At 42.6% G+C, this 27,568-nt stretch overlaps 1 protein-coding gene across 1 annotated transcript in view; it reads left to right on the plus strand.

Annotated features, from left to right (window-relative positions):
* Positions 1-27,568, plus strand: part of LOC142100955 (phospholipid-transporting ATPase IC-like) — a 70,098-nt gene that overhangs the window by 22,078 nt on the left and 20,452 nt on the right. Inside the window, exons 9-21 of the mRNA XM_075184894.1 lie at positions 1,921-2,003; positions 3,626-3,784; positions 7,705-7,793; positions 7,912-8,108; positions 8,431-8,639; positions 11,495-11,532; positions 13,026-13,182; positions 20,489-20,680; positions 21,605-21,717; positions 24,058-24,222; positions 24,494-24,605; positions 25,610-25,685; positions 27,103-27,223. Coding sequence (XP_075040995.1) covers positions 1,921-2,003; positions 3,626-3,784; positions 7,705-7,793; positions 7,912-8,108; positions 8,431-8,639; positions 11,495-11,532; positions 13,026-13,182; positions 20,489-20,680; positions 21,605-21,717; positions 24,058-24,222; positions 24,494-24,605; positions 25,610-25,685; positions 27,103-27,223 — 1,711 coding nt within the window. The remainder of the gene's footprint in view (positions 1-1,920; positions 2,004-3,625; positions 3,785-7,704; positions 7,794-7,911; positions 8,109-8,430; positions 8,640-11,494; positions 11,533-13,025; positions 13,183-20,488; positions 20,681-21,604; positions 21,718-24,057; positions 24,223-24,493; positions 24,606-25,609; positions 25,686-27,102; positions 27,224-27,568) is intronic.

The raw sequence follows: 27,568 nt of genomic DNA on the forward strand, positions 1-27,568 counted from the left end.
GACCTCTTGAAGCACTTACATGTCACAGGCATATTGATCTGCAATACTGTCCATCTGGGCCTATGACTGCGGATACATTTATCATCTAGGGGACTATTTATCATGCTTCGGTTTTTTGGGTTGAAACTTTTGAATCCTTATCTCCTTGATAAGGATCTCAGGGACAGCGCTGCCAATAACCTTCTGTCCCTGAGAAGTGACTCACCTCTTCATCGCAGTCTCTTCTCGTCCTCTTCTACTCCGAAGAAAGCTGAGCTGAACTTCTCCTTTTTTTGCTAGTGCGCATGCGCACTAACATCCTGGATGGCAAGAAGGTGAGTCATGTGACAGGGAGGGATCACATGATCCCTCACCACATGCGCTGCCCCAGCTCTGCTCTTCGGAGCAGAGCTGACAGAAGAGAAAGTTTTCAGTTAGGTAAATGTACGCAAGCTTGAGCTTTTATTATTATAGTATCGTTCCCATTCCTACTTCTTGTCTAATCATCTATCCATAGATACACATTGCTATTTGAGGTTCTTTCACTCTATCATAATTTGTGCCACCTACATTACTTTTACATCTATTGTTACATTCATTTGACTCTTCCTCTCCGTTTGTAGTCTAAAGGCAGATACGACTTTCACAGCCTGTATTTTCCATATCTCTAGTGTGTGACCTGCACTAGCTAAATCTTTGTTCAATACATCTCAAAAAGCACTTGGTGGTCACCTCCCGTCACCATAGCAGTATCGCCTCCACCTCTCTGGTCTAACTTTACTTTTCCCTTTATATCCATCTGATCTGCCTCTAAACTAATCTCTTCTCCTCTTTACCATGTTCATCAGGAGCAGTGTATAAGGCAGGGATAAGTTAGGGTGGGAGAGTTTGTCTTGTGTTTATGTGTTGGAGTCATGTCCACAACGCTTGTCTATGAAACCAGACTTTCCTGTCCCTGTTTAGTATTATGAATTTTTCAATTCTTTACTAGTACATTGTAAAACTATTCCATTGTTAAATATCTGGCACAGTTCAGGAATTGGAATGATTCCAGGTGACCACATTTAAGAGGTCCCCTTTCTGGCATTTAGGTGCTCATTTATTACTACTCACCTTCCTTACAAAGCCCTCAGTAACACCACCCCTGCATACATCTCAAATGTCACCTCAAATTACTCTACCTCCTGCCCTCTTAGATCTACCTCTGACGTGCGCCTTGTCTCGGCTCTGATAACCACGTCTCACTCATGCCTACAAGACTTCTCCTGTGCTGCTCCCCACTTGTGGAATTCCTTACCATGCCTAATCAGACTCTCCCACAGCCTTCAAATCTTTAGACGGCATCTGCAAACCCATCTCTTTATTGGAGATTATCTTATCCCCGGTGATACTACTCACACTAATACACCCTCACATGTCCCAAGCTACACTCTGAGCCACACTCGCTCTTCTTGTTTCAGCTGCGCCCTCTTCCAAATAGAATGTAAGCTCTCTCATGAGCAGGGCCTTTGTTTTCATGTCTGCATTTATATTGTCTACCTTAAGTGTCCCTGTTTTATGTATGTCCTGTTTTCCCCACTGTCCGGCACTGCGGAGAGCTGTGGCACCTTACAAATCTATGAAGATAATAATAATAATAATAATGATAATAATATGCAGGAAACGTTTTTGCCAATATCTCTGGACTTAGCATTTCCCCATGTTTTGGAAGGCAGCAGAGCCCTCCCATCTCCACCTCTGTCTCGACATGGGAGCCCTTTCCCTCTGTAGTAAGAAGACAGACAAGACGTCTGCTAGAGACCTTTTATCGGCATCTGTGACTATATCTATGTTCCAGCACTTTACCAGTTCTGTCCTGCATTTTACATAGGTGCTAAATTCTTTCTAACGTCATGAGCATTTTATGTTAACACTGATGTTTATTGTATTATTTTGTTTCAGTGAAACAAACTTGAAGTTCAAAATGTCCCTTGAAATAACTGACAAGTATCTGAAAGAAGAACAGGAGCTCTCAGAATTTGATGGTGAGATTGTTTTCCTTTCCTGAAAGAGACTAGTGACTCAGAATAATGAAGACAAAGAGGTAACTTTTGTTAGACAGAATGAGGCTAAGAAGGTAATTAGTTGTGCAACGGCACAGGCTGAAGAGACAATGGCCCAGTCAGTAGGTAAGGGGGGCAAAACTCTTTTAGGTATATAAGTTAAAGGAGAAAAACAAAAGGAGGAATAATAAGTGTGACAGACCCAGGCCTTACATTGAGATTATCGTGCCAGCCCGGTCTGTCATCTGTGGGCCAAATGAACAAACATGGCCCACTCTGCCCGGTGGCCAGATCTGCTATTGCTGTGGTGTCCGGAGAGAGAGGGGGGAGGCAGCTCACAGGAAATGTGAAACAGCTGTGTAACCTCTGACATCAAAAAAGAGTGGAAGGGGTTAAAAACAGGAGGGTCAGGACTCTATCTAAAATCAGGAGGTGGACTCTGTATGTTTGCTAACTATTGTTCCAGCAACTCTTCAACTCAGTCTGAATGGCACCAATCACAGCAGGTGGAAGACCACTGATGTCATGCTATACCTCCACTCTTATTACCTCCCAAACTCTTCACACACCAAACACAAGGGGATAATGAGTGGGGGGTTGACCCAGGGAGGGGGCCAGGATTGGGTATCTTGTGAGAATGGACAAAAAGGGATGCCTGGGGAGAGAGAGGGGTTGGAGAATCTTGGAAGAGCAAGGACTTGGACTGATTGAGAGTAACCGTATTCTCTCAGGGCCAGAAAGTATTGATATAGCAGGAGTTTCTTATGTCACCACTCCATTGGAAGACATTCACAGATTCTGAGGAATTAATGAGCCTACATCGGTAGGGAGACTAATACCCAGGGTCCCGCCAAGCTGGGCAGAGTTGGCCGAGCGGCTGGGATCCTCAAGTTACACGGACCTACCTACAGACCAGAACCTCTGGCTCACTTGGACTATCTTCTGTGGACTGTTATTGCCGAGACTTTGTGCTTGCTAGGACTGAGAATAGGACGAGACATGGGGATAGATTTATCAAACCACCTGAAAAGGAAAAGTGGAGGTGTTGCCCATAGCAACCAATCAGATTCTACCTATTATTTATCTAGTACATTCTAGAAAATGATAGCTAGCATTGGTTGCTATGGACCACACATCCAGTGTTCCTTTTTAGAAGGTTTGATAAATTTACCTCTTAATCTCTGCCAGCTTTGAGCTGATACATAATTCATGTCCTTTTGCAGAGGTGGAATTTTCATGGCCAGCAAAAGATGCACCTAAAAATGTCCCCACTCCTTCCCACACTACAATAATGTCGCTCCACAAAATGAAACCTTGTTTCTGCACTGTTCCACACACAGGCTCCTACCCTGCACCCCGCCAGGAACGCCTTCTCTACACTCAAATCCTCCGCCATGCTCCTCCACAAACCTATGCACTCTGGTGGAAATTTATTTATTACTATATTTGTGCTGTTCTAGATGACTTCCTCTTTTATCATAAATAACATATTTCACATAATCATTCATTATAGCATTACATTTTGTGTGTTTAATATGTAAATTACATACAGGCTGCCATTTCTTTTTACGGAGTTAAAACTCTTATATTTTGTTTTTTTCCAGGACTGATTGAATGCGAGGAACCTAATAATCGTTTGGATAAGTTTGTGGGCACATTATTCTGGAGAGGATCAAGCTCCGGGGTGGACAATGATAAAATCTTGCTCCGTGGCTGCACAATCCGCAATACGCTCTACTGCCACGGGATGGTCCTTTACGCAGGTAACAAAATGAAGCATTTTGGTTTTGATTAGAAAAAGAGATAATGTAAATGTACGTAAGAAGACACAGTGAAACGTTAAAGCAGAAGAATCAGTTTTCACGTGAGTTCCAACAGAGGTAGAACTCGCGAGCCATGGTGCAGGGAAGAGGGGAGGAGGGAATTGGGGGCCCATAGCTCACTAGTTATTCATGCTGCGGGCCCCATTATCTCCATCGGTATTTTTTGATTGAAAAGGTATTTCTATTTTGTATAAAGGTACAAAAGATATACAATACATTACATTCAAGTGTACTGCGTCGCAGCGCAGCTGTAAGGGCAATACACTGTGAAACATAATCATAATCATTCATACTTTTTAGTACAATACATGACACAAGGTACAAGATATGACATTCAAGGATGAAGGCTACGTCATTACACAAGGGTGTCACATTATCGCAAAAGGAAATGTCACTTCAAACTGCAAAGTGCAAAGAAGCGGTTAACAATACAAAGCAGGAGCAGGATACTGTATGAACTGCATCCATATGTCACATCAACGACTAAGGCATAGGAACCCCAAAACATCTGTAGAAGTGGAAGTACAGATATATAATCAATAATGCAGGGTATTCTAGAGAGGGGAAAGGAAAATAAGAGGTCCAGGAGGGGTAGGCGGGAAGTAAGAAAATAGGGGGGCAAAAAAGCCCATATTTAGTGTACTAGAGTTAGGATTTTCCCAGAATTCAGCAGTTGTGGAAGCTGAACCGAGCATCCCAAGTCCTATAGAACACAGGCAGTGTAATGTTGAGTAAACCGGTAATGTATTATATGTAGGAAATGTGCCAGAGTATTGCTGATCCTAGGATCTCTCTTCCAAGCCTCCTTCGTGGGATTCCCGTAGATTAGGTGTCCAAATTGAATGTTATATAATGGAAATTACAGCCAACAGATTAGATGCATTGTCTTTCAAAGGGAATGTGAGCGTGTTTGAGATTGAATGAATCTGCACATTTGTAGATACTGAAGGTGATGGGAGAGAGGGAAGTGACATTTTTTTGTGGATGTCATGGTAAGAGGTCTTAGCAAATTCTATTCATTGTGTAAGAATCTATCAAAGTTTGTACTTCTCCAATGGTCAGCTATTCTATCGAGATATCCTGGTGGGAATAGTATGTGTTTCCATAATAGGGACAGGGGTGGTCGCTTTGTCCCATAGGGTAAGAGTACAGTCATGGGCAAAAGTTTTGAGAATGACACAAGGATTGGTTTTCATAAAATTTGCTGCTTCAGTGTTTTTAGACCTTTTTGTCAGATGTTGCTATGGTATACTGAAGTAAACTTAGAAGCATTTCATAAGTGTCAAAGGCTTTTATTGACAATTACAGTAAGTTTATGCAAAGAGTCAATATTTGCAGTGTTGACCCTTCTTTTTAAAGACCTCTGCAATTCGCCCTGGCATGCTGTCAATCAACTTCCGGGCCACATACTGACTGATGGCCGCCCATTCTTGCCTAATCAATGCTTGGAGTTTGTCAGAATTTGTGGGTTTTTGTTTGTCCACCCGCCTCTTGAGGATTGACCACAAGTTCTCAATAGGATTAAGGCCTGGGGAGTTTCCTGGCCATGAACCCAAAATTTCTATGTTTTGATCCCCAAACCACATAGTTATATATTTTGCCTTATGGCAAGGTAATCCATCATGCTAGAAAAGGCATTGTTCGTCACCAAACTGTTCTTGGATGGTTGGGAGAAGTTGCTCTTGGAGGATGTTTTGGTACCATTCTTTATTCATGGCTGTGTTATTAGGCAAATTTGCGAGTGAGCTCACTCCCTTGGCTGAGAATCAACCCCACACATGAATGGTCTCAGAATGCTTTACTGTTGGCATGACACAGGACTGATGGAAGTGCTCACCTTTCCTTCACCGGCCAAGCGTTTTTCCAGATGCCCCAAACAATCTGAAAGGGGATTCATCAGAGAAAATTACCTTACCCCAGTCCTCAACAGTCCAATCCCTGTACCTTTTGCAGAATATCAGTCTGTCCCTGATGTTTTTCCTGGAGAGAAGTGGCTTCTTTACTGACCTTCTTGACACCAGGAAATCTTCCAAAAGTCTTCGCCTCACTGTGCGTGCAGATGCACCCACACCTGTCTGCTGCCATTCCTGAGCAAGCTCTGCACTGGTGGTGCCCCGATTCTGCAGCTGAATCAACTTTAGGAGATGGTCCTGGCGCTTGCTGGACGTTCTTGGGCGCCCTGAAGCCTTTTTCACAACTATTGAACCTCTCTCCTTGAAGTTCTTAATGATCCAATAAATGGTTGATGTAGGTGCAATTTTACTAGCAGCAATATCCTTGCCTGTGAAGCCCTTTTTGAGCAAAGCAATGATGACTGCATGTGTTTTCTTGCAGATAACTGTGGTTAACAGAGGAAGAACAATGGTTTCAAGCACCGCCCTCCTTTTAAACCTTCCAGTCTGTTATTCTAACTCAATCAGCATGACAGAGTGATCTCCAGCCTTGTCCTTGTCAACACTCTCACCAGTGTTAATGAGAGAATCATTTATCTGATGTCAGCTGGTCATTTTGTGGCAGGGCTGAAATGAAGTGGAAATGTTATTTGGGGGAAAAAGTTCATTGTCATGGCAAAGAGGGACTTTGAAATTAAGTGCAATTCATCTGATCACTCTTCATGACATTCTGGAGTATATGCAAATTGCCATCATAAAAACTGAGTCGGCAGACTTTGTGAATAATAATATTTGTGTCATTCTCAAAACTTTTGGCCATACAAGCGGCATGAAATCGGCCTCTGCATTCAACCCTATTTTACCCTACGGGCAGGGGCATAGGAATGAAAATTTTCATGGGGGGACAAAAGGCCAATTACTACTATAGGGCTTGGAGCTCCTTTTCTCATGTTTGATATCTCATTTTACGACAGCTGTAACAAAAACTGTAGATATAAAAGGACTCCAAATCCTATGTTAATATTTGTCAGGGTTTCAGGGGTTGGCCAAAATTGTATTTATATGTTAATACATATTATGATTATTATTATTATTATTATTATTATTATTAATAATAATAATAATAATAATAATAATAATAATAATAATTACCACTCAGTACAATAGTTGTTAGAAAGATAAATTCAATTGTTCAGCTTAAAATTTACAATTTTTATTCAGATTTCATTGACAGCCTAATCTCATTTGATTGGGAGTATTTTTAAATGTATAGTTACTACCTCACTGGTTATGGTCTGTGCTATAAATTTAAATTGCTATATCTCATGTTTGTTACTGGACGCACCGCACGAACTTCAGAGTAAAAGTAAAGTGAATAGTTGTTCATCATCAATACAGGTTATTTATTAAATGTTTATGAATGGAACACTTGGAGTTTTTTAAATAAACAAATCAAACAATCTGTATTAAATCTATACTAAAGCAATCTATATAAAAGAACATTTGGTAGTTCTAATAAGACAATCTATCATGTAAAAAAAGTTTGGAATCGATACCATGACTTCAGAAAGTAGCATGAAGGCTTTTGTGTTGAAGTTCATGGGGGGGGGGGGGGGGGGCACGGTCTTTGGCCACCCAATAGAAATATAGAAATCATGGTGGGGCAAACACCCACTCTACTGTCCCCCCCCCCCCCCCCCCCCCGGTTCCTACAACCCAGATTTATCAAACCTTTGAAAAAGAAAAGGTGGAGGTGTTGCACATACCATCCAGTCAGATTCTAGCTCTCATTTATCTAGTACAATAGCTAGAATCTGATTGGTTGCTGGGGGCGATGCTGTCACCAGACCAAACTAATCAGTTAGTAGACATAACTCCGCCCCAGCCTTATTACTAGAACATTATGAGGAATAGATACTTATCCTGTATCTACAAAGCTCCAAATTTCCATGTCATTGTCTTTCCTAGGTGCTGACACTAAAATTATGAGAAACAGTGGAAAAACTACATTGAAAAGAACAACAATTGATTATCTCATGAACAACATGGTGTATCTGGTAAATAGCTGTCTATAATAGAGAACGCGTTCAAATGTCAATCTAATTATTGGATCAAATGATTTTTATCTGTTAGAGAAACACCACAAATTCCAAATGTTTACTTGTTGCCCTCCAGATCTTTCTCCTGCTGATTCTATCCGCAACCGGTCTTGCCATCGGACAGACTTTTTGGGAAAGCAATACAAACAGCGCTAATACATCTTGGTATCTTTACGATGGGAAGGATTATACACCAAACTATCGAGGCTTCCTTGGCTTTTGGGGTTATATAATTGTTCTGAACACTATGGTGCCAATATCTCTCTACGTAAGGTAATATATATATATTTATGTACTATATTATTATAGGAAAAACTTTATTTGTGGTGTCATTATTTCTGTAAACCATTATCAAAGCTTTTTGGCCCTCTTTATTAGCTAACTGACAAAGAGTCTTAAGTAGTCTTTTACATTTGCAGTTTAAATCTATTCAATTAGCCGATAAAGATTATGCCTTTAAAATGACACAAACCTCATCTTTATTTCTTATTCGTGTTGTGTGCAGCAAAATAAATGTGAAAATATGGTATGTTTGGAAAAAAACATTGTGGGGGGACAGCGAGTCCTACTAACAACGTTAATATGTTATTCATAGTGTTGAAATGATTCGTTTGGGACAAAGTTACCTTATTGACTGGGATTTACACATGTATTATCCCAAGAAAGACACAGCGGCCAAAGCCAGAACAACATCACTGAACGAGCAGCTGGGACAAATCGAATATATATTCACCGACAAGACCGGAACATTGACACAGAATATAATGACGTTTAAGAAGTGTACTATCACTGGGAAGACCTATGGTAAGTAGATATTATCATTCCTTTACAAAACATCAGACATATAGGGATGATTTGGACCACAATTTGGTGCCTAATAATCTGTCTTTAGTTGTGCACATATGCTCTCGACGAGAGGTAATGTGAGTTTGGGTTGAAGGGCTCGTATGTTCAAATGAACTTTGGGAATTTGTTGTGCTGTGTATATTAATAGATTTGGGCTTATTGTGCGTGATAAAGAAAATTTAAGCTCAAAAGTGGCCCAGAGTGGTTATTAAATGATTATGAGACCTTTGTTGTATTATGAGCCAAGAAAAAACACACATAGGTGCACATAGGTCTGTTAGTTGAACACCACTCTGAGCTGCAGGAAGTTTTAATATACAATGAGGTACAATTGACTCTGGGTGCAGGCTTAAATGTTTTGATCAAAATATGAACCAATACCTCATGTTTTCATTTTGCTAGATACACACAGATATCCAGTGTTAAGAATAAACGCTGACAGCAATTGTCTTTTAGGTTTATTATAAAAATGCACATAAGATGGACTGACGATTTGTTTTCTAAATGTATTTGGTACAGTTACTGATTTTATTCATCATTCATTTAAAATATCTATGAGTTTTTCAACTTGTGGTTTTTTTCTATTGCTGGTTTTGGACGAAGGATAATTTTTACTGTTATTGGGATCAAAATTGATAAACCAATACTAATGAGCCCTTGTACATGGACATAACCAGGCACAGTTGTTATAACAGGTGAACATTCTCATGTCATAGTTAATGGGCATCTGATTATGCAAAGTAATGTTACATTCACATGACCTAGTAAACGTAGGATTTGGGCACTTGCTATTTCGGATTGAAAGAATGTGCAATGCGTTTTAAGTATGAGTGTTAGCCAATCACACCTACTGTACTTGTATTTCTAACACCAAATATAGGCAAAAAACCACTTTTTGTATGTGGGTGTGAATGAGCCCTAACATCACGCCGTGGAAACCGCCCTTTGGTAACCCACTGTCTATTGTAAACTGAGGGAATTTGTACACTAGATAGAAAATATAGAAACATATCTCTCCCGCTATATAAGAGATCCCCCATATATTTAGCTTTTCTGTTAAAATATTTGCCTTTTGCTTTTTTATCACTTTATACTACTTTCATGTACAGAACAAAGTTACCTGACAAATAGTATAGACAGTGGAGTTTAAAAGGTCAGAACCATCATTGCCCATATATATATATATATATATATATATATATATATATATATATATATATATATATATATATATATATATATATATATTTATAGTCAGTGTCTTGTGGTTTGGTGCACCCAGCAAACTCCGAGTTTGAACATGAAGTTGCTTTCTAATAGAGAGTCTGAAATTAACAAGCATCTAGCCCCCATTCTGGATACTACCTCACTGATTGGCTTTTCTCTGACCTGTGGGGCCACTTATCACTTTCCTTAGTGGCAGCACACAGGGACACAAAGTTTATTGGTTAGTTCTTGATTCCCTCCAGAGTCAGTCACTGTAGTCTCTCTATTTCTGTAGGGCAGTATTCTCCTTAGTCAACTACATAAACTAATTAATAAAGCGCTCTATAAAGTCTATTGTATTAGTAAAACACATAGGGCAGAAAAAGGAAACCAATACAAATATTCTCAATCAAAAAAATATTTAATATATTAAGTCATAAAATTCCACTTTTTTAAAAAAAACATCATCTTAAACATATGCATATACAAAATATATTTTGGGTGCCTAAAATTATGTTTACAAAAAAGTACCACTTTGCACTCTTCAGATAGCTGCGTAGTTTGTATAACCACATAAACAGTTTTGAAAGTTCTTTCCACATTCAGATTTTTTTCCCAATCGCCTGAAACTCGGGATATTATCTCCAGCTAAGATGATTAAGTTCAGCTATCCATGAGTAGTAGCATCCTCCTGCATAGAACAAACACTCTCTTTATCACCAAAGGTATATGCGTTCTCCTATATGAATCAATCACTTTTTAATATACCGGAGTATATAACAGGGTGTGTATTCATCACATAGTATAAAACAGTTTTCTGGTCAAATGAAATCATCAACTGCTCACTCATTACCCAAGTCCTGGGACGACAGTCTCAAAATGAAGCAGCAATCCCCCATTTTAAGGGGTGGATGCAGTACGTTATTTTTTATCTCAGGACACTGGAGTCTCGGAGGGGCTACACAAATTTATATTGGATTCTATTATATTTATGTTGACTCACAATTATTGTTTGTTTGACACTTGCTAATGCTAGGGACGGCCATCGGCACTAGGTTTGCCCCGATATTCGCCAATTTATACATAGGCTTATTCGAGGAAGGGTTCATTTGGAATGGTCCATTCGGGGCGAATCTGGTGCTGTATGGCCTTTATACAATAATCTGTTTATTGTTTGCCATGGGGACTCACTTTCAGCTCAGGAGGTTGTTTCTTTTCTAGTCAATAATAATTATAATTTGAAGTTTACTCACAAATATAATATTTTTGGTGTTAATTTTCTGGATCTCAGGGCACTGAGATAATATCTAAGAATTATAATACACTCATCACTAAGCCTATATGTGGTCCAGTCTACTGGGACAGCTCTCCTGTCTGTCTCCAGCTAGTCCCTTCAGCTTTCCTGCAGATCACACAGCCTATACTGAGCTCTCTAAGCTGCAGACAGGTGTGGTCACACAGTGTGTTAATCATGTACGGGAGGAGCCGAAACTCCAGGGTCTGAGCAGGGTCAAGGCGCTGTATTATACCCACCAATGATTGTATTATTTAATGCATAAGTTTTTCTCTGTCGCATAAGAGATAAAATGCTGAAATGATTCTTCCAGGTGATCAAAAGAAACCGACTGGAAAGCAACTTAGTGAGGTCAGTATGCTGTTGACTTAAATGTGAAGTTACTAGACATTAGATGATAATCAAAGTTTTACAGAAATATAAGAAAATTATGATTGCTTTCATAACTGCTCACTGTGTGTTGTAGTACAGTGGGAATGTATTAGCAGAAAAATGTGTGTTTTTCTAGCAATAGGGTTTTTTTTACACTTTACCCTATATATGAACGAGAATACGAGCGGCAATAACTCTGCCAATATTAATTATTGCTGGTAAAGTCTTCCCCCTTACTTCTGAACAAGGAGGTATTTGTACAGCAGCGATGCCTGACCTGTTAAATACAACTCAGAACATTGTTAAGTGGATAAAAATAATTGAATAAATACATTTTTTTTCCAGCGCAGGTCTATTTGAAATGGATCAGATTATTTCCCTACCTTCCAGAAAATACATTTTATTTTCTTGTGGTGGTTGATATTATTTAACTTATATATTATATTTTTATGAGATTTTCTATAAAGTAGTTTTTGTTTTTTAATGTAATGGTACTGGAACTGAAACATGTGCTAAGCAGCTGCTTGGAGAGCCATGCTGCAGGACTTCCTGGTATAGTGTGACCAGCCCAGGCCTGGCATAGTGGAGGCACCCAAGCGAACTAGAACAAAGCAGAACTTAATGCCTGAGATTTACGACTAACCCTAAATTAGGGCCACATAGATTATAATAACTGACAGGACTGTGTGCTGCTAACCGGCTGTACTGCTCTTATCCTACTGGCTGTAATTTATTGATTGACGCCGCCCACACACACATAGGTAGAGCCAATCATGTGGCCTAATTGCCCGACAGCTAGATCTGCGCCAGCTCAACCACAAGCTCAGGTGGCTAAATTGTATGAATCAGGTGGTTTGGTTTTCACGCTGGACAGCTGGATTACATGGGGGTCCAATTACTGCTGTCAACTAATGAAACACTTGCACACCGATTGCGGTTGTTGTCCAATCAGATTTTTCAGCCAGACCAAAATCAGTCTTGGTCATTTGTCCAATAACCCCATTTACTGCTACATGATTTGTATGTATGTGGCCCATAGTGCCTGGAAACCCCCCTCCAAGCCTGGGGCACTGTGTAATTGAGGTGGCTGGACCCTGCCCCCGCTTCTCACGGCTCTGCTTGAAATGGGAGAGCTGCGTGCACCTAACAGTAGTGCATGCATCATTGCCCATGTATATTATGGGGATAGGAAGAATTGGAGTCCAGCCAAGCACTGTCTAAAATTATAGCCATAACCCCATGCATGCTGGTCACGCCCACTGGGGGCATGGCGTGGAAACCCCCCTCTACAAATCCTGCATTTGCCCCTGTGGCCTGTTCATCAAGCTTCTGAGTTAATGACTATAAAATGAAAAACAGAATGGTCACTCTCTTATCAGACAAGGGATGAGGATATTTTATGTTTTAAAACATATTTTTGGGTGCGATTGTTGTTGAGTTTATCTTTTCGTTGTCTGATTTCTTATTTTCAGCAAGTGAACTTCAGCTGGAACCCTTTGGCTGACCCGAACTTTACCTACAATGACAAGAACTTGATTGAACAAGTCCGGTCTGGAATTGATCCAAATGTTCGCCAGTTTTTTAAGTTAATCGCTCTGTGCCACACTGTGATGGTGGATAAGACAGAGGGTAAGTACTATGGAGCATCTTGGTATTTATACATAAAATATCAAGATACAAGCTGCTTAAGCATGGGATGAATTTAAAGGATAATCCCAGAAAGGGATGATCGGGATGATACTGTGTATTTAAGCATTTCATAACAGGGTGCGGGGCCAAAAAGACGCAATTCATCGAGTCCCCCTCCAGCCCAACGTTTCCCCCAGAGCTCCTGGACACCAACTTCAAAAAGTTGGCAAGTAAGTAATATCCATATCATTTACAGCATGAAGTACATTATCCCATATATATTTAAATATACACGAGGAGTCTGTGTATGTCTGTTCCAGGCATATTATAATAAAGGAGTATATCTAACCTTATCTGTTTATATAACATTTCTTAGGGTATAATATTACACTGTAGTCATGTGAGGATACCGGGTTTATCTGGCCCAAATCTACACCCTTCACTCTGGCTGGCCACCCACAGGTGCCTTCCTATGTCAGGGAAGTCTACCCAGTACCTTATAAGGTTCGCATAATATTATACACATGCAGTAAGTAAATGTCAGGCATGTTTACCACATCATCAGTCCCTTACCCCACTAGCTTAAGGAGTTACAGTCACCTGGCTGTCCTGAATTGAAGACCCATGGATCTGCAGATATGTAGTCCACTGGTAAATAACGGCAACTCCAAACTAGCCACCCTGCAGCTTCCAGTTATCAATCCTGAGAATGAACACCACCTCCCCCCCTGCAGTCGCTCCTTATATCTAGGGTCAAATTTCCACAGTGTTTTCCCATCCCTGGGAAAACCCCTGGGTCTATTCTTCTTAAACATTGGTGAGTGCTGGACTAGGGAGTTGGAGGAGAAGTGGAGATGAGCCGTACTTCCACAGAAGCTTCCCTGCTGGGTTCCAGACAAAATGTCTGGACTAGTCCTGTAGAAAACAATGGATACTAATTAGCCTTCCCCCACCTGTATCTTGCATCCTGATTCTTACGCATAACTCACCTGGCTTCACTTTAAGGACAATGAATAACAGCTTCACTGCTATATCAAAAATATACAATAAACAATATACAATGTTCCCTTAGCCACATGTAATTATACACTGCTGTCAGACGCCGTCCCTGCGCCTCCTCCTCGAGCAGGGACGGACGTCTGTCTCCAGAGCGCCTCTTCCGGCGACGAGGTGCGCAGGCGCGCCCGTCGCCATAGCAACGGGACGCGTCTCTCTAGTTCCTAGATTCCCTGCCCACCAATGAGGAAGCTTCACTTCCTATTTAAAGCCTGCTCTGACACCATTAGGGTGCCAGAGCAACTGGTTTACTTAGTCTCCAGCATTCCTGTATAGTTACATCTGGTTTCCTGTGTTTTGACCCGGCTTCCTGACCTCGCTTTCGGATTCTCCATTTGTTCCATCCTGATATTCTGGTTTGACCTCGGCCTGCTGACCATTCTCTGTCTTCTGATTCGGTACCTCATCTGCCCGGTTGGTTCCTGACTCTGCCTGTTTCACTACGTCTTTCTCTATATCTCGCAAGTAGCTACCTGGGAGGGCCGCGACCTGCACGTCGTTGCCGCTAAGTCCAAACTTCCTTGCGGGGGTCCCTGGTGAACACCAGCGGCGTGTTAGACTCCGCGCCTCCTGGTGTAGTAGTGCCAATACTTGCAGGTACTAAGGTCACGTCTGTGACAGTTTGCTCTGGCCATGTCAACCGACTCAGCTAATGAACCCTCTGCACGTGACCTTCTACTCCACTTGGCTCATAGGGTGGAGAAGCAAGAAGCAGAGCAGGCACAGTTACTTCACTGTATCCAAGGAGTCGCAACTCGTCTTGAGACCCTCCAGGTCTCCATGGCTTCTGCTCAAAATGTTCCCGTGACTACCGCGGTAGTCGCCGCCACCTCCTCCTCTCCTGCAGTGGTTTCCTCTACAGCCCTGAGACTCTCTCCACCGGACAAGTTTGATGGCGAGCCTAAAAGATGCAGAGGATTCCTTAATCAGTGTCTGATCCACTTCGAGTGTAGTCCTGCATCTTTTCCCTCTGAACGCATTAAGGTGGCATTTATTATGTCCTTATTATCCGGACAGGCCCTTGCTTGGGCCTCCCCCCTGTGGGAGCGAGATGACCCTATGCTGTCCAACATCACCACCTTCATTGAAACCTTCCGCAAGGTTTTTGATGAGCCCGGACGCATCTCCTCGGCTGCCTCCAGTCTCCTGAACCTCCGCCAGGGATCCCTGACCGTCGGGCAGTATGCTATACAATTCCGCACGCTGTCCTCTGAGCTCAGTTGGAATAATGAAGCTTTGGTAGCAACCTTTTGGCAAGGACTCTCAGACCGAATTAAGGATGAGTTAACTTCCCGTGAGCTTCCCGCTGATTTGGATTCCCTGATTTCTTTATGCAATCGCATTGATCTACGTTTCCGTGAGCGGACTCAGGAACGTGCCACTTCCAGACGGTCCTCTACTCGCCTTGCTCCCATGTTTCAAAACCCGGTCCTTCCTGAAGAACCGATGCAAATCGGCCGTTCCCGGCTGTCCGCCGAGGAACGTCAACGTCGCTTCTAGCAAAACCTATGTTTGATTGTGGAGATCCTGGTCATACCATCTCATCTTGTACCAAGAGACCGGGAAACGCCCCCTCCTAATCGGTGGAAGGGAGGCCGATTTAGGAGTTGGAGTTATTACTCCCTACACCATTGCTAGCAACGACTGCCTCATGCCCATCTCCTTGCATACCTCTGTCGGCCCCTTTGAGACCTTAGCCTTTGTGGATTCCGGCTCTGCCGGAAATTTCATCTCTGCCACTCTGGCATCGCAACTCCAATTAACTACTATCAAATTGCCTCAGCCGTTATTCCTCACCGCGGTAGATGGGAATCGGATCTCCAACGGGTCTGTTTCTCACGCCTGCGCCCCAGTTCGGCTGACGGTAGGGGTGCTACATTCTGAAGTCATCGAGTTCCTGGTTCTTCCTCGTTCTGTCAACACCGTCATTCTAGGATTACCTTGGCTCAAGCTTCATTCACCCCAATTTGATTGGAATCGTGCGATGGTTACTTCTTGGGGCCCACAATGTTTTAAGTCCTGTTTGTCTGGTCTAAAACCCAGCCAGACCTCTCTTCCTTGTCTTCTGATATCTCCACACGTTGAACTGCCACTTCCATATATTGCTTATCAGGATGTGTTTTGCAAAGCTGCGGCCGAGGTCCTGCCCCCCCCATCGGCCCTGGGACTGCTCCATCGAATTACTACCTGATAAACCTCTTCCTAAGGGCAGAATCTATCCCCTATCTCTCCCTGAGAATACTGCTATGACCACCTATATTTCTGAGAATCTTCAACGTGGCTTTATCAGGAAATCTTCCTCTCCCGCGGGCGCGGGATTTTTCTTCGTCAAGAAGAAAGACGGTTCCCTACGGCCGTGTATTGACTACCGGCGATTGAACGCCATCACTATAAAGAACAGATACCCGTTACCTCTCATCTCTGAGCTCTTTGATAGAATCGCGGGATCCAAGGTCTTTACTAAGCTAGACCTGCGGGGGGCGTATAACCTCATCCGTATACGCTCAGGAGACGAGTGGAAGACTGCATTCTGCACTAAAGAAGGCCACTTCGAATACCTAGTCATGCCCTTCGGGTTGTGCAATGCCCCCGCTGTTTTCCAATCTTTTATTAATGAGATTTTCCAAGACCTTCTCTACATCTCCGTAGTAGCTTATCTGGATGACATCTTAATCTTTTCTTCAGACTTGACCAGCCATCGTGTTCATGTAAGAGAGGTCCTGTCTCGTCTACGAGCCAATAAGTTGTATTGTAAGCTGGAGAAATGTGTATTTGAGAAGCCACAGATTCCCTTCCTGGGCTACATCGTGTCAGGCTCCGGTCTACAGATGGATCCAGTCAAGCTATCTGCCATCCTCAAATGGCCTAGACCTATGGGTCTGAAAGCTACCCAGAGATTCATTGGCTTCGCCAACTATTACCGGCAGTTCATTCCACGGTTTTCTTCTATCATCGCACCAATTACCGCTCTGACTAAGAAAACTGCTAATCCTCATGTTTGGCCCACGGAGGCCATCGACGCCTTCGAAGCACTCAAGAAAGCCTTTTCTTCCGCCTCTGTGCTTGTTCAACCGGATCAAGATAAACCATTCCTGGTAGAAGTGGACGCATCTGCAGTAGGAGTCGGGGCAGTTCTTTCACAAGAATCCATTTCAGGGGGACTACTGCCATGTGGGTTCTTTTCGAGGAGATTCACTTCCTCTGAATCTAACTACGGTATAGGGGATAAAGAGTTATTGGCGGTGAAGTCTGCGCTCGAAGAATGGCGCCATCTTCTAGAAGGGGCACGTCATCCTGTTACGGTATTCACCGACCACAAGAACCTCATCTATCTCCGGGATGCTCGGTGTCTCAACCCCCGGCAAGCCAGATGGTCCTCATTCTTCGCCCGCTTTAATCTCATTCTTACTTATCGTGCTGGTTATCTCAATTCCAAAGCTGATGCCCTCTCTCGCTCTTTCGATGTCTCCGATTCTTCACCCACTACTGTACCCCCACCAGTGTTTGAACCCTCCTGTATTGTAGCCATCACCCGTACTCCTCCTGTGGGTTGTTCTTTCCTAGTACCACATCTACGCTTAAAGGCGTTACGTTGGGCTCATGCCTCTAGATTTGCCGGTCATGCTGGTACTGAGAAGACTCTCTTGCTGTTATCACGACATTACTGGTGGCCAACTGCCCGTACGGATGTCCAAGAGTTTGTAGCCTCATGCTCTATTTGTGCCCAGAACAAAGTGCCTAGACAATCCCCCGCTGGATTGTTACAACCTCTTCCGATTCCTGATCGCCCATGGTCCAGCATCTCGATGGATTTTATTACTGATTTGCCACCCAGCAGCGGCTTTGACACCATTTGGGTCACAGTAGACCGGTTCTCTAAAATGGCTCATTTCGTTCCTCTAAAAGGCCTTCCATCTGCATCCAAATTGGCACAAGTCTTCATCAAAGAAATCTTTCGTCTCCACGGGTGTCCTCTGGAAATAATCTCTGACCGAGGTGTCCAGTTCGTGTCTCGCTTCTGGAGAGCCTTCTGCAAAGATATAGGTATTACTCTCAAGTTCTCCTCTGGATATCATCCCCAGACGAACGGCCAGACGGAGCGAGTAAACCAAGACCTGGAGGCGTTCCTTCGTTGTTTCTCATCTCTTAACCAATCTAATTGGAGTCTTCTGCTACCTTGGGCCGAGTTCACACACAACAATCATGTCCATTGTTCTTCTGGGTTTTCACCCTTCTTCACTGTGTATGGGACTCATCCTACCCTCCCCACGTTCTCTTCCACCTCCTCCACGGTTCCTGCCGCCCATGCCATGACTCAAGATATGGCTAAATTATGGGCTACCACCAAAGAGAACCTCCTGAAATCCGGACGGCATTATAAATCTTCTGCCGATCATCATAGAAGAGTTGTGCCAGCTCTCCAAGTGGGGGACAAAGTGTGGCTGTCCACCAGGAATCTAAAATTACGGGTTCCTTCCATGAAACTTGCACCTCGTTTCATTGGTCCTTTCCCAGTAACTCAAGTAATTAATCCAGTTACGGTTCGACTTCAACTCCCTCCACAGATGAAGATTCATAACACCTTCCATATTTCCCTCTTCAAACCGCTGGTCCTAAACAAATTTGTTCATACCTCCACTGTTCCTCAGGCCATTTCCACTACTATGGGCAATGAATATGAGATTAGCCAAATTCTTGCTGAACGCAAAGTTCGAGGTCGGTTCCAATACCTAGTACACTGGAAAGGCTTCGGCCTAGAGGAGAGATCTTGGGTCTTTAAAGAAGATTTGCATGCCCCTAGACTACTGGCAGACTTCCTGAAACATCGTTCTGTACCCAGTGATTCCCCCAATTGTAAGGAGAGGGGTACTGTCAGACGCCGTCCCTGCGCCTCCTCCTCGAACAGGGACGGACGTCTGTCTCCAGAGCGCCCCGTTGCCAAGCAACGGGGACGCCTCTTCCGGCGACGAGGTGCGCAGGCGCACCCGTCGCCATAGCAACGGGACGCGTCTCTCTAGTTCCTGTCGGCGGTCAGAACAGCTGACCGCCGATTCCCTGCCCACCAATGAGGAAGCTTCACTTCCTATTTAAAGCCTGCTCTGAGCAACTGGTTTACTTAGTCTCCAGCGTTCCTGTATAGTTACATCTGGTTTCCTGTGTTTTGACCCGGCTTCCTGACCTCGCTTTCGGATTCTCCATTTGTTCCATCCTGATATTCTGGTTTGACCTCGGCCTGCTGACCATTCTCTGTCTTCTGATTCGGTACCTCATCTGCCCGGTTGGTTCCTGACTCTGCCTGTTTCACTACGTCTTTCTCTATATCTCGCAAGTAGCTACCTGGGAGGGCCGCGACCTGCACGTCGTTGCCGCTAAGTCCAAACTTCCTTGTGGGGGTCCCTGGTGAACACCAGCGGCGTGTTAGACTCCGCGCCTCCTGGTGTAGTAGTGCCAATACTTGCAGGTACTAAGGTCACGTCTGTGACAACTGCAGTTGTACTCTGGTGAGTTGGGGAACAAACACAGGGCTATATAAACTGTACTTGTGATGCTCCACATTTTGTGAGAAACGAGGGACAGGCTGGTTAAGGTTTTATCGAACTCATTTTGTCACAAGTCATATGTTCTTTATTGTAAATTGTATAAAAACATTTTTTTTATTAACGTGGGACGATGGTGTCTTAAGCATAGATATGTACACCTGGGAGTGTTTTCTATTATGTTTCCAGCGGGAAGATGGCTATATGTTTTTTTTAGAAAACACACCACTGTGTAGATATTTATGCTTAAAACGCCATCATCCTGCATAAATAAAAATAAAATATTCCCACTGGAAACGCATATAATAGAGTCAGTTGTGTATATCTACACTTACAAGGCCTTCATCCCACATAAATAAAAATGATAGTGCTGTTTTGCTAAAATAAATCAATGCATGTAGATTTATATGTAATTGCTACTTTTTTATTTATTAATTTTATTCTGTTATTGTTTAACTACGGGTATGTATATTAAAATTTAATTTACTCGTTCTGCATTTCTAAAATATGAAACATTTTGTAGACATAAAACATTACTTTATTTTAAATACAGCTACTGTAATACAAATTGCTTTTCCTCTATTGAATGCACTGTGTGAAAGAAAAAGTGCCATCTAATGGCAGAAAACGTAACTGCAGGCAGTCATCCCGATCACCTTTTTCTGTGGTCATCCGTTTCCCCTTAAACATGTCCATATTTGTCTTACTTCTAGATGGTGATATACGCTACGAAGCGGCCTCTCCAGATGAAGGCGCACTGATAACAGCCGCCAGGAACTTTGGCTATGTGTTCCTTTCAAGAACCCAGAGTACGATAACCATTAGTGAGCTCGGGAACGAAGTGACTTACGAACGTCTCGCTATTCTTGACTTTAACAGCGATAGAAAACGCATGTCTGTTTTAGGTGAGCCACGTATTGTACATTAACGCACTGGGACCTGCTCATTATGGGCCTGTTTATGAAGACCTAAACCATGCGGAAACAGCTTTTCCCGCGTGGTTTAGACATTTTTAAGTAAAATCTTCATTTAAGAAAAGCCTCCTGCAGTTGGCAAATTTCCACATTAATCGCGGTCCCCATAATACTCAATGGGGATTGCGGTCTGGGCAATTTTATCAAGTTCCGAACGTATCTGCAATAGCTAACGTCATTGAATCCTATAGGGAGAGGACTGCAGTAGAAGGATCTTTGGATTTCCTCACCACCAGGGACTGGCAAATCGGGGAGCAAGATTCGACTCAGCAGCCTACTTTAAACGGAAAAAATGCATGTGGCCCAGTGACCCAGACCAAGGTAGCCCACTATGGAACCAGCCCAGGCAGATGACCCCCTGACCACCAGCAGAGCCAGCCCCTGTGCACCACAGTTTACCTGTCATGCATGCTGAAACCCACTTTTACTGTTAATTAGTAAATGGGCCCCTGTGATGACAGCATGTGTAAAAGTCTTTCTCTGCTAATTGAAGTTAATTTAAAAAAAATCGTATCCTACAAGAGTCTTCAGCCAGCCTAATTCCAACATGGAACATTCTAATTCTCCCACCAGAGGGCGCTAAATTCTTCACCTTCGCCAGTGGCATTGCCATCTTGGCACAGAGACGCAAATAGGTGTGTAACCTCACAACAGAAGAAAGAGTTTTTGCTCTGTGCCCTCATCAGTGACCTTTTCTGATGGAAAACAGCGGAGATACCATAAATCACTCTAAAATAGAAATATAAAGCTAGCGCTAATTCAAATTTTATTTACTTATTTTCAATGAATCTGTTTTTGTGAAATGAGCCATCGTGTGGCATCTAGATTCCTAACAATGTATATGTTTACTTACAGTGCGAGAACCGGACGGGAACCTAAAACTGTACTGCAAGGGAGCGGACACCGTCATTTATGCCCGTTTGCACCCAGACAATCCGATGAAGGAGCAAACGCAGGAGGCGTTAGATGTAAGTTTGTATGTTCTTCCATAAAGCTTTGGGGACCGGAGTTTTAGGACTGTGGTACATGGGTGTTTTGGTATGCCGGGTCACCAGTAATAACACCAAGAGGTCTATTTGTGAAGCTGCGATGAGCCAAAAAGCTCCTGTGTTTTTATTAAGGTTTTGTAGCAATAAGATAGAAATTAAGTTGATGCTCAGGTATCTGTGTATTTCCATTCATCATTAATGGTTGCTGCTAAGTGCCCTGAACTTTAGGTTCCTCTGGCCCTTCACAATGGTGTCATACATCAGGACCTTGGCAGTGGAAAACTACATGCAAAGAGGCATTTTTTGACATAGGGGACACTGATATTATTTGTATAATCACCAGATAAAAATATAGTGGAGTAATTACTGTGAACGGGGACTTTACGAAACAAAGTGAGTTATGGGGCTATATTTACTAAACTGTGGGTATGAAAAAGTGGAGATGTTGCCTATAGCAACCAATCGGAGTCTTGCTGTCATTTTGTAGAATATACTAAATAACTAGAATCTGATTGGCTGCTATAGGCAGCATCTCCACTTTTTCAAACCTGCAGTTTAGTAAATATACCCCACTTCTTTAAATGCAAATGTAAACTAAACCCCAGAAGTGCCCATTGTATAGGCTAGATGTGGAAGTCTTGGCAAACTGTCAACTTGGATGAATGATCCTGCTCTATATCAAGCATGTCAGTCTCAATTTGAATGACAGCTATGGTAATTCCAAACAGGGACCAACACATTGGACTTGGTTTACCAAGCACACTAGTGCACTGACTGGTGACAAATTCTCGTGTTTATGGAAGTGAAAATGGCTGTGCTCCTTTCTGCAGAGCAATGGCCAACTCTTAAAGTGCACCCTCTTCAGCCTTTAATCTCATTACAATAATCTAAGTCCACAAAATGAAATATTGACCAGCAAAACTAGATGCAGATACTAACCTGTACTTAGAAACGCCCAACTGGTCCCATCGTCCAGGGAAAGCATCTGCTCCTCTCAAACCGGTGCACTTTGGTGGCAATCTGGACGCACCACTTGAGGTGCGAGCAGGCCCGGCGCTCCCATTAGGCAAGGTTAGCCACTTGCCTAGGGCGCCGGGCTCTGGAGGGCGCCACAGAATTAAAATTACTTTAAAACTGTGCGGCGACCGCTGACCATACCTTCCACGGCCTCCGCACAGCTTCAGATAAATCCACGGGAAGGGGGAAGGGGCTATTGATCACCACCGCCGCCTCTCTGCTCCATCTCCTCCCCTCCACTCACTGACTGTCGGGCGTGACATCATCAGAGCAGAGAGGAGCAGCTTTATGGAGGCAAGTTAAGGTAAGAAAAGACGTGGGGAGGGGGGGCGCCGATTTTGACAGTGTGCCGGGTGGGGGCGCTGATTTTGTGAGTGTGCTTGGCCGATTTTGACAGTGTGCCGGGTGGGGGCACCGATTTTGTAAGTGTGCCTTGCCGATTTTGACAGTGTGCCGGGTGGGGGCGCTGATTTTGTGAGTGTGCTTGGCCGATTTTGACAGTGTGCCAGGTGGGGGCGCCGATTTTGAAAATCTGCTGGGTGGGGGCGCCGATTTTGAAAGTGTGTCTAGGGCGCCAAGGACGCTAGCACCGGCCCTCGGTGTGAGACATCAACAAGTAGGATTTTGCTCTATGCCTTTTTCTGATTATTGAGGCCCACTGGGTGAGCAATGCTGCATGCTATGAATACCACACCCCACTGGTAACCATACCCCCAACAGCAAAACAATAGCGTGAGGAATATAACATATACATTCTTTTGATAGGAAGCTGTTTCAGAGGACAAAGGGATTATGGGACAAACATTAAGAAATGGCTTTCTAGTGCATGGTAAACTATGCAGGATTATTTGGCAATATGTATACATATTTATAGTCTGTGTGCCTACAATGAGTTGTACTTTTTATTGGTTCTTTTATTGATTTCATTAGAGGGTCAATTTTATAATTTAATGACTGAAGATAGATTAGTACAATTATCTGCATTTCCAGACACAATTTAAAAGAAAACCACCAATATTGGTGCAGCCAACCCGCCTGCTAAATAACAGAGCAGCTCCCTAGTTTAATAGAAATTTGCAGAAATGGCTGAGGGCCACAAACTGGGTGGGAGAGGGCCACGTCTGACTTGCCTGCACTATACCATTTGATTGCAGCCTTCAGCATTAGTCCCTTGTTGGTAATAATTCTACAGTACAGTGGAAGGTTGATCTATGATTGCTCACTAGTGACACCATGTTGTATACTGTACTGTATGTGTATACCTTGCACCCGCTCTGCATTATAACAATGACTTTATGTCAGGTGTTCGCCAATGAGACCCTAAGGACTCTCTGCCTCTGCTACAAGGACATCAGCCCGGAGGAGTATGAGATATGGAATAAGAAATACAAGGCAGCCAGCATAGCCATAGCCAACCGTGATGAAGCCCTGGATGAAGTGTACGAAGAGATTGAAACAAACTTAGTGGTAAGTGACCCAAGCAAACATTAATGTCATACTATCGCCTTCACCATTTCTTCTATGCAATATATATTTTATCCTCTAGGAAGTGCATATGTCTATCGTCTTCATAGGATATCTTAAAAAAAAATATATATTTGTATGTATGTGCCCAAACAACACTTAGGAAGCCCCCCCCCCCCCCCTGTTGAATGTTGGTCCCTCTTTTCACACAGGATCTCTTGGAGTTCTGGTTTTACCGGTAATTATGGAATTTTCTTTTTTCATATTTTATTAGTTATTGGGAGCTACAGCTATTGAGGATAAGTTACAGGACGGAGTGCCCCAGACTATCTCCACACTATCTAAAGCAGACATAAAGATCTGGGTCCTAACTGGAGACAAAAAAGGTAAGTGCATAAAGTAAGAGTCTAATTGGTGGTAGTATTTCCAAGTGCTATATGGTATTTACATGACACTGTGCTAATCGTTCAAAATTATAAATCATTAATAGCAGCCTGAAGAAAAAACCAAGGAAAATGTTTATTACCAAGCTTCTTCTTATAGCCAGCCACATTGCTTTATGTTATAAAACACACTTCATTTCTTTATGGGATTTCCACATATACCAGTCTGGTGGGCGTATCTCACTTCCTTGCTTAGGATACCTGCACTAACAACCAGCGCTAAAATTGTACACTTCCGAATTATTTGTGTTAAATGTGTCTTTCTGTGCACAAATAATTGGCAGCGCATCAATTGAACAAACACCCGTGTGATACCTGAGAGCTGCTGTCCATGGAGTAGCCCCAATCTCCTATACAACAACGCTAAAAAATAATAAAGAACTGACAGCGCTCAGTCAGGATCTCCAGACGATTGTTCCAAACACTGATTGGGCTATAAAACAATCCATGTTTTGTCCATGTCCCAGTGACCAACTACCCAGTGACTAAGCGGGACATTTAGAACTACAAGAGATCGAGTGGAGTTTGATTATCACCACAAGCCACATTTATCAGAATTATTGATTGTACTCCTTGCTTCCATTGATTAATACACGTATGTCCTTGTGGCGTTATAGCATCATTATGCATGTTTACAATATATGATTTATGTTTTTAGCCTGGAGATCCTGATTAAATGTGTCTTTAAAAATTATTTTGTGTCTTCATGTTGAAACAGATTTCCTCACATACACATATGCCTTTATATTCCTCTCTGGCTTAGTTTCCATTCTTTGACAATCCCAAAATATTGTAATTAATGATCCACGGCATAACCATCTATTTATGCATTTGGAAGTGATACATGGTCATGTTATACTGAATTACACTATTAAATTACATTTTAAATTGTATCTCTTGCCTAATGTCTAATAAGAAGTATTGAAAATATTGTTGTGTCTTTTTAGAAACCGCAGAAAACATTGGCTTTGCTTGTAAGCTTTTAACAAACGAATCTATTATCACCTACGGAGAAGAACTGAAGTAAGTACTTCTCAATATATACATTATAAATAATCATAATCATAACTGCCTGCGGATTCCAAGCAGTTGTTCAAGCATAAGATCTATGCATTATATTTATCTTCAAGAAATAGAGCCTAATTCATCATCGAACACAATGAGAACGCAACTTGCGTTTAAAAAAAAAATACGCATAACTAGTACGCACGTATGACCGTATTCTATGACAAGCGGATCCCAAGATACGTTTCCATTTGCATCTGGGTATAAATACGCCTAATGTAGACAGACAGAACACAGTGCAGGAAACACACATGTATATGTGCAATATAAAGTCCTATCAGACTGCTAGGCAAAAAAATATATTCTAAAATAAATGAACAACTTTTAATACTATAATCATTAATAAAAATATGTTTTTAAAAAAAAATCTTTTGTACTTTGTTTTTACATTGTACATATTAATCAGGATGTTCTTAATACGTACTGTATCTTACTTGCAAACACTTGTTCTGTGTTACCCAGTGGCATGCATACTTGTAGTCATCACTATCAGTCGGCACTTACATCTGCCCGTAGCTGGTGCAAATGGTTAAAAAAGAAACTGGGGACTTGAATTGACCGCATCTGTGTCAGAACGCGCTTCATGTTCATGGCCTACGTCCGCCCACCTCTTCCGACCCTTTATCATTATCATCAGTTATTTATATAGCGCCACTAATTCCGCAGAGCTGTACAGAGAACTCACTCACATCAGTTCCTGTCCCATTGGAGCTTACAGTCTAAATTCCCTAACACACACACACACACACACACACACACACAGACAGAGAGAGAGACTAGGGTCACTTTTGATAGCAGCCAATTCACCTACTAGTATGTTTTTGGAGTGTGGGAGGAAACCGGAGCACCCGGAGGAAACCCATGCAAACACGGGGAGAACATACAAACTCCTCACAGATAAGGACATTGTCGGGAATTGAACTCATGACCACAGTGCTGTGAGGCAGAAGTGCTAACCACTAAGCCACTGTGCCAGTTGTAAGTGACAGTTGCGTTCGGACAAGTATCGCATGTAATTTCCTTCATTGGCGTAAGTCGAGTTCTGGCGCATGCGCAGAGCTATTTCACACAACATACAGCACACAAATGGGCTTATGTCCGAAGATTAATTGGGCCCATAATCTCTACACAATGTCAGGTAGGTGTCAATAATGTAGTTTTCCATAGTCTTAAGACCAAGGACAAGAAGATTTCTGTAACATGGAGATTTGTCAGTTTATAGTTGCTCATTGTCCAGGCTATTTATGAGTTGTTTTGCTCAGTATTAATTATAATATTCTCTCTGTGACAATGATTTACTGCTGTAAGCAAATAAGCGCTGACATAGTGATCATACTTCAACCCAAACCTATCCGACCTGTGTTTGTTCTTACAGCACCTTAATACAGAGGAGGATAGATCTCCAGAAGAGAGAAGGGAATCCTGTGGATCTAAATAACGAGCGGAATTCTCAGTCAAACAAAAATCGAACACTGATCATAACAGGTTCATGGCTGGTAAGTAAATACTACCAGCGGACATCTACAAAAACAACTGTCATAAGTAGATATTTATATGGGCCTTTTTTTAGCCATTTACACAGTGATTTTCAAATTGGCAAATCTATGTCAGAGAAGTGGCTACATAAATCACATCATTTTTCAATCTTTCAAAAAGTAAACCGCCTCCCAGGGCCGTCTTTCTGACTGGGCACGATGGGCAGTTGCCCGCGGGCTCAGCGGACAAGGGGGCCCGAGGCAGGACTCCTATTTAAAACAAAAACAAAAGAAAACAAAACTTATCTTGTCCGGTCATCTGACCGTCCAGGTCAGGTGACGATCCGGCTCACTCCCTGGTCCCCT

This window comes from Mixophyes fleayi, chromosome 1 (genome assembly GCF_038048845.1).
Source record: "Mixophyes fleayi isolate aMixFle1 chromosome 1, aMixFle1.hap1, whole genome shotgun sequence".
In the NCBI taxonomy this organism is placed as follows: Eukaryota; Metazoa; Chordata; class Amphibia; order Anura; family Limnodynastidae; genus Mixophyes; species Mixophyes fleayi.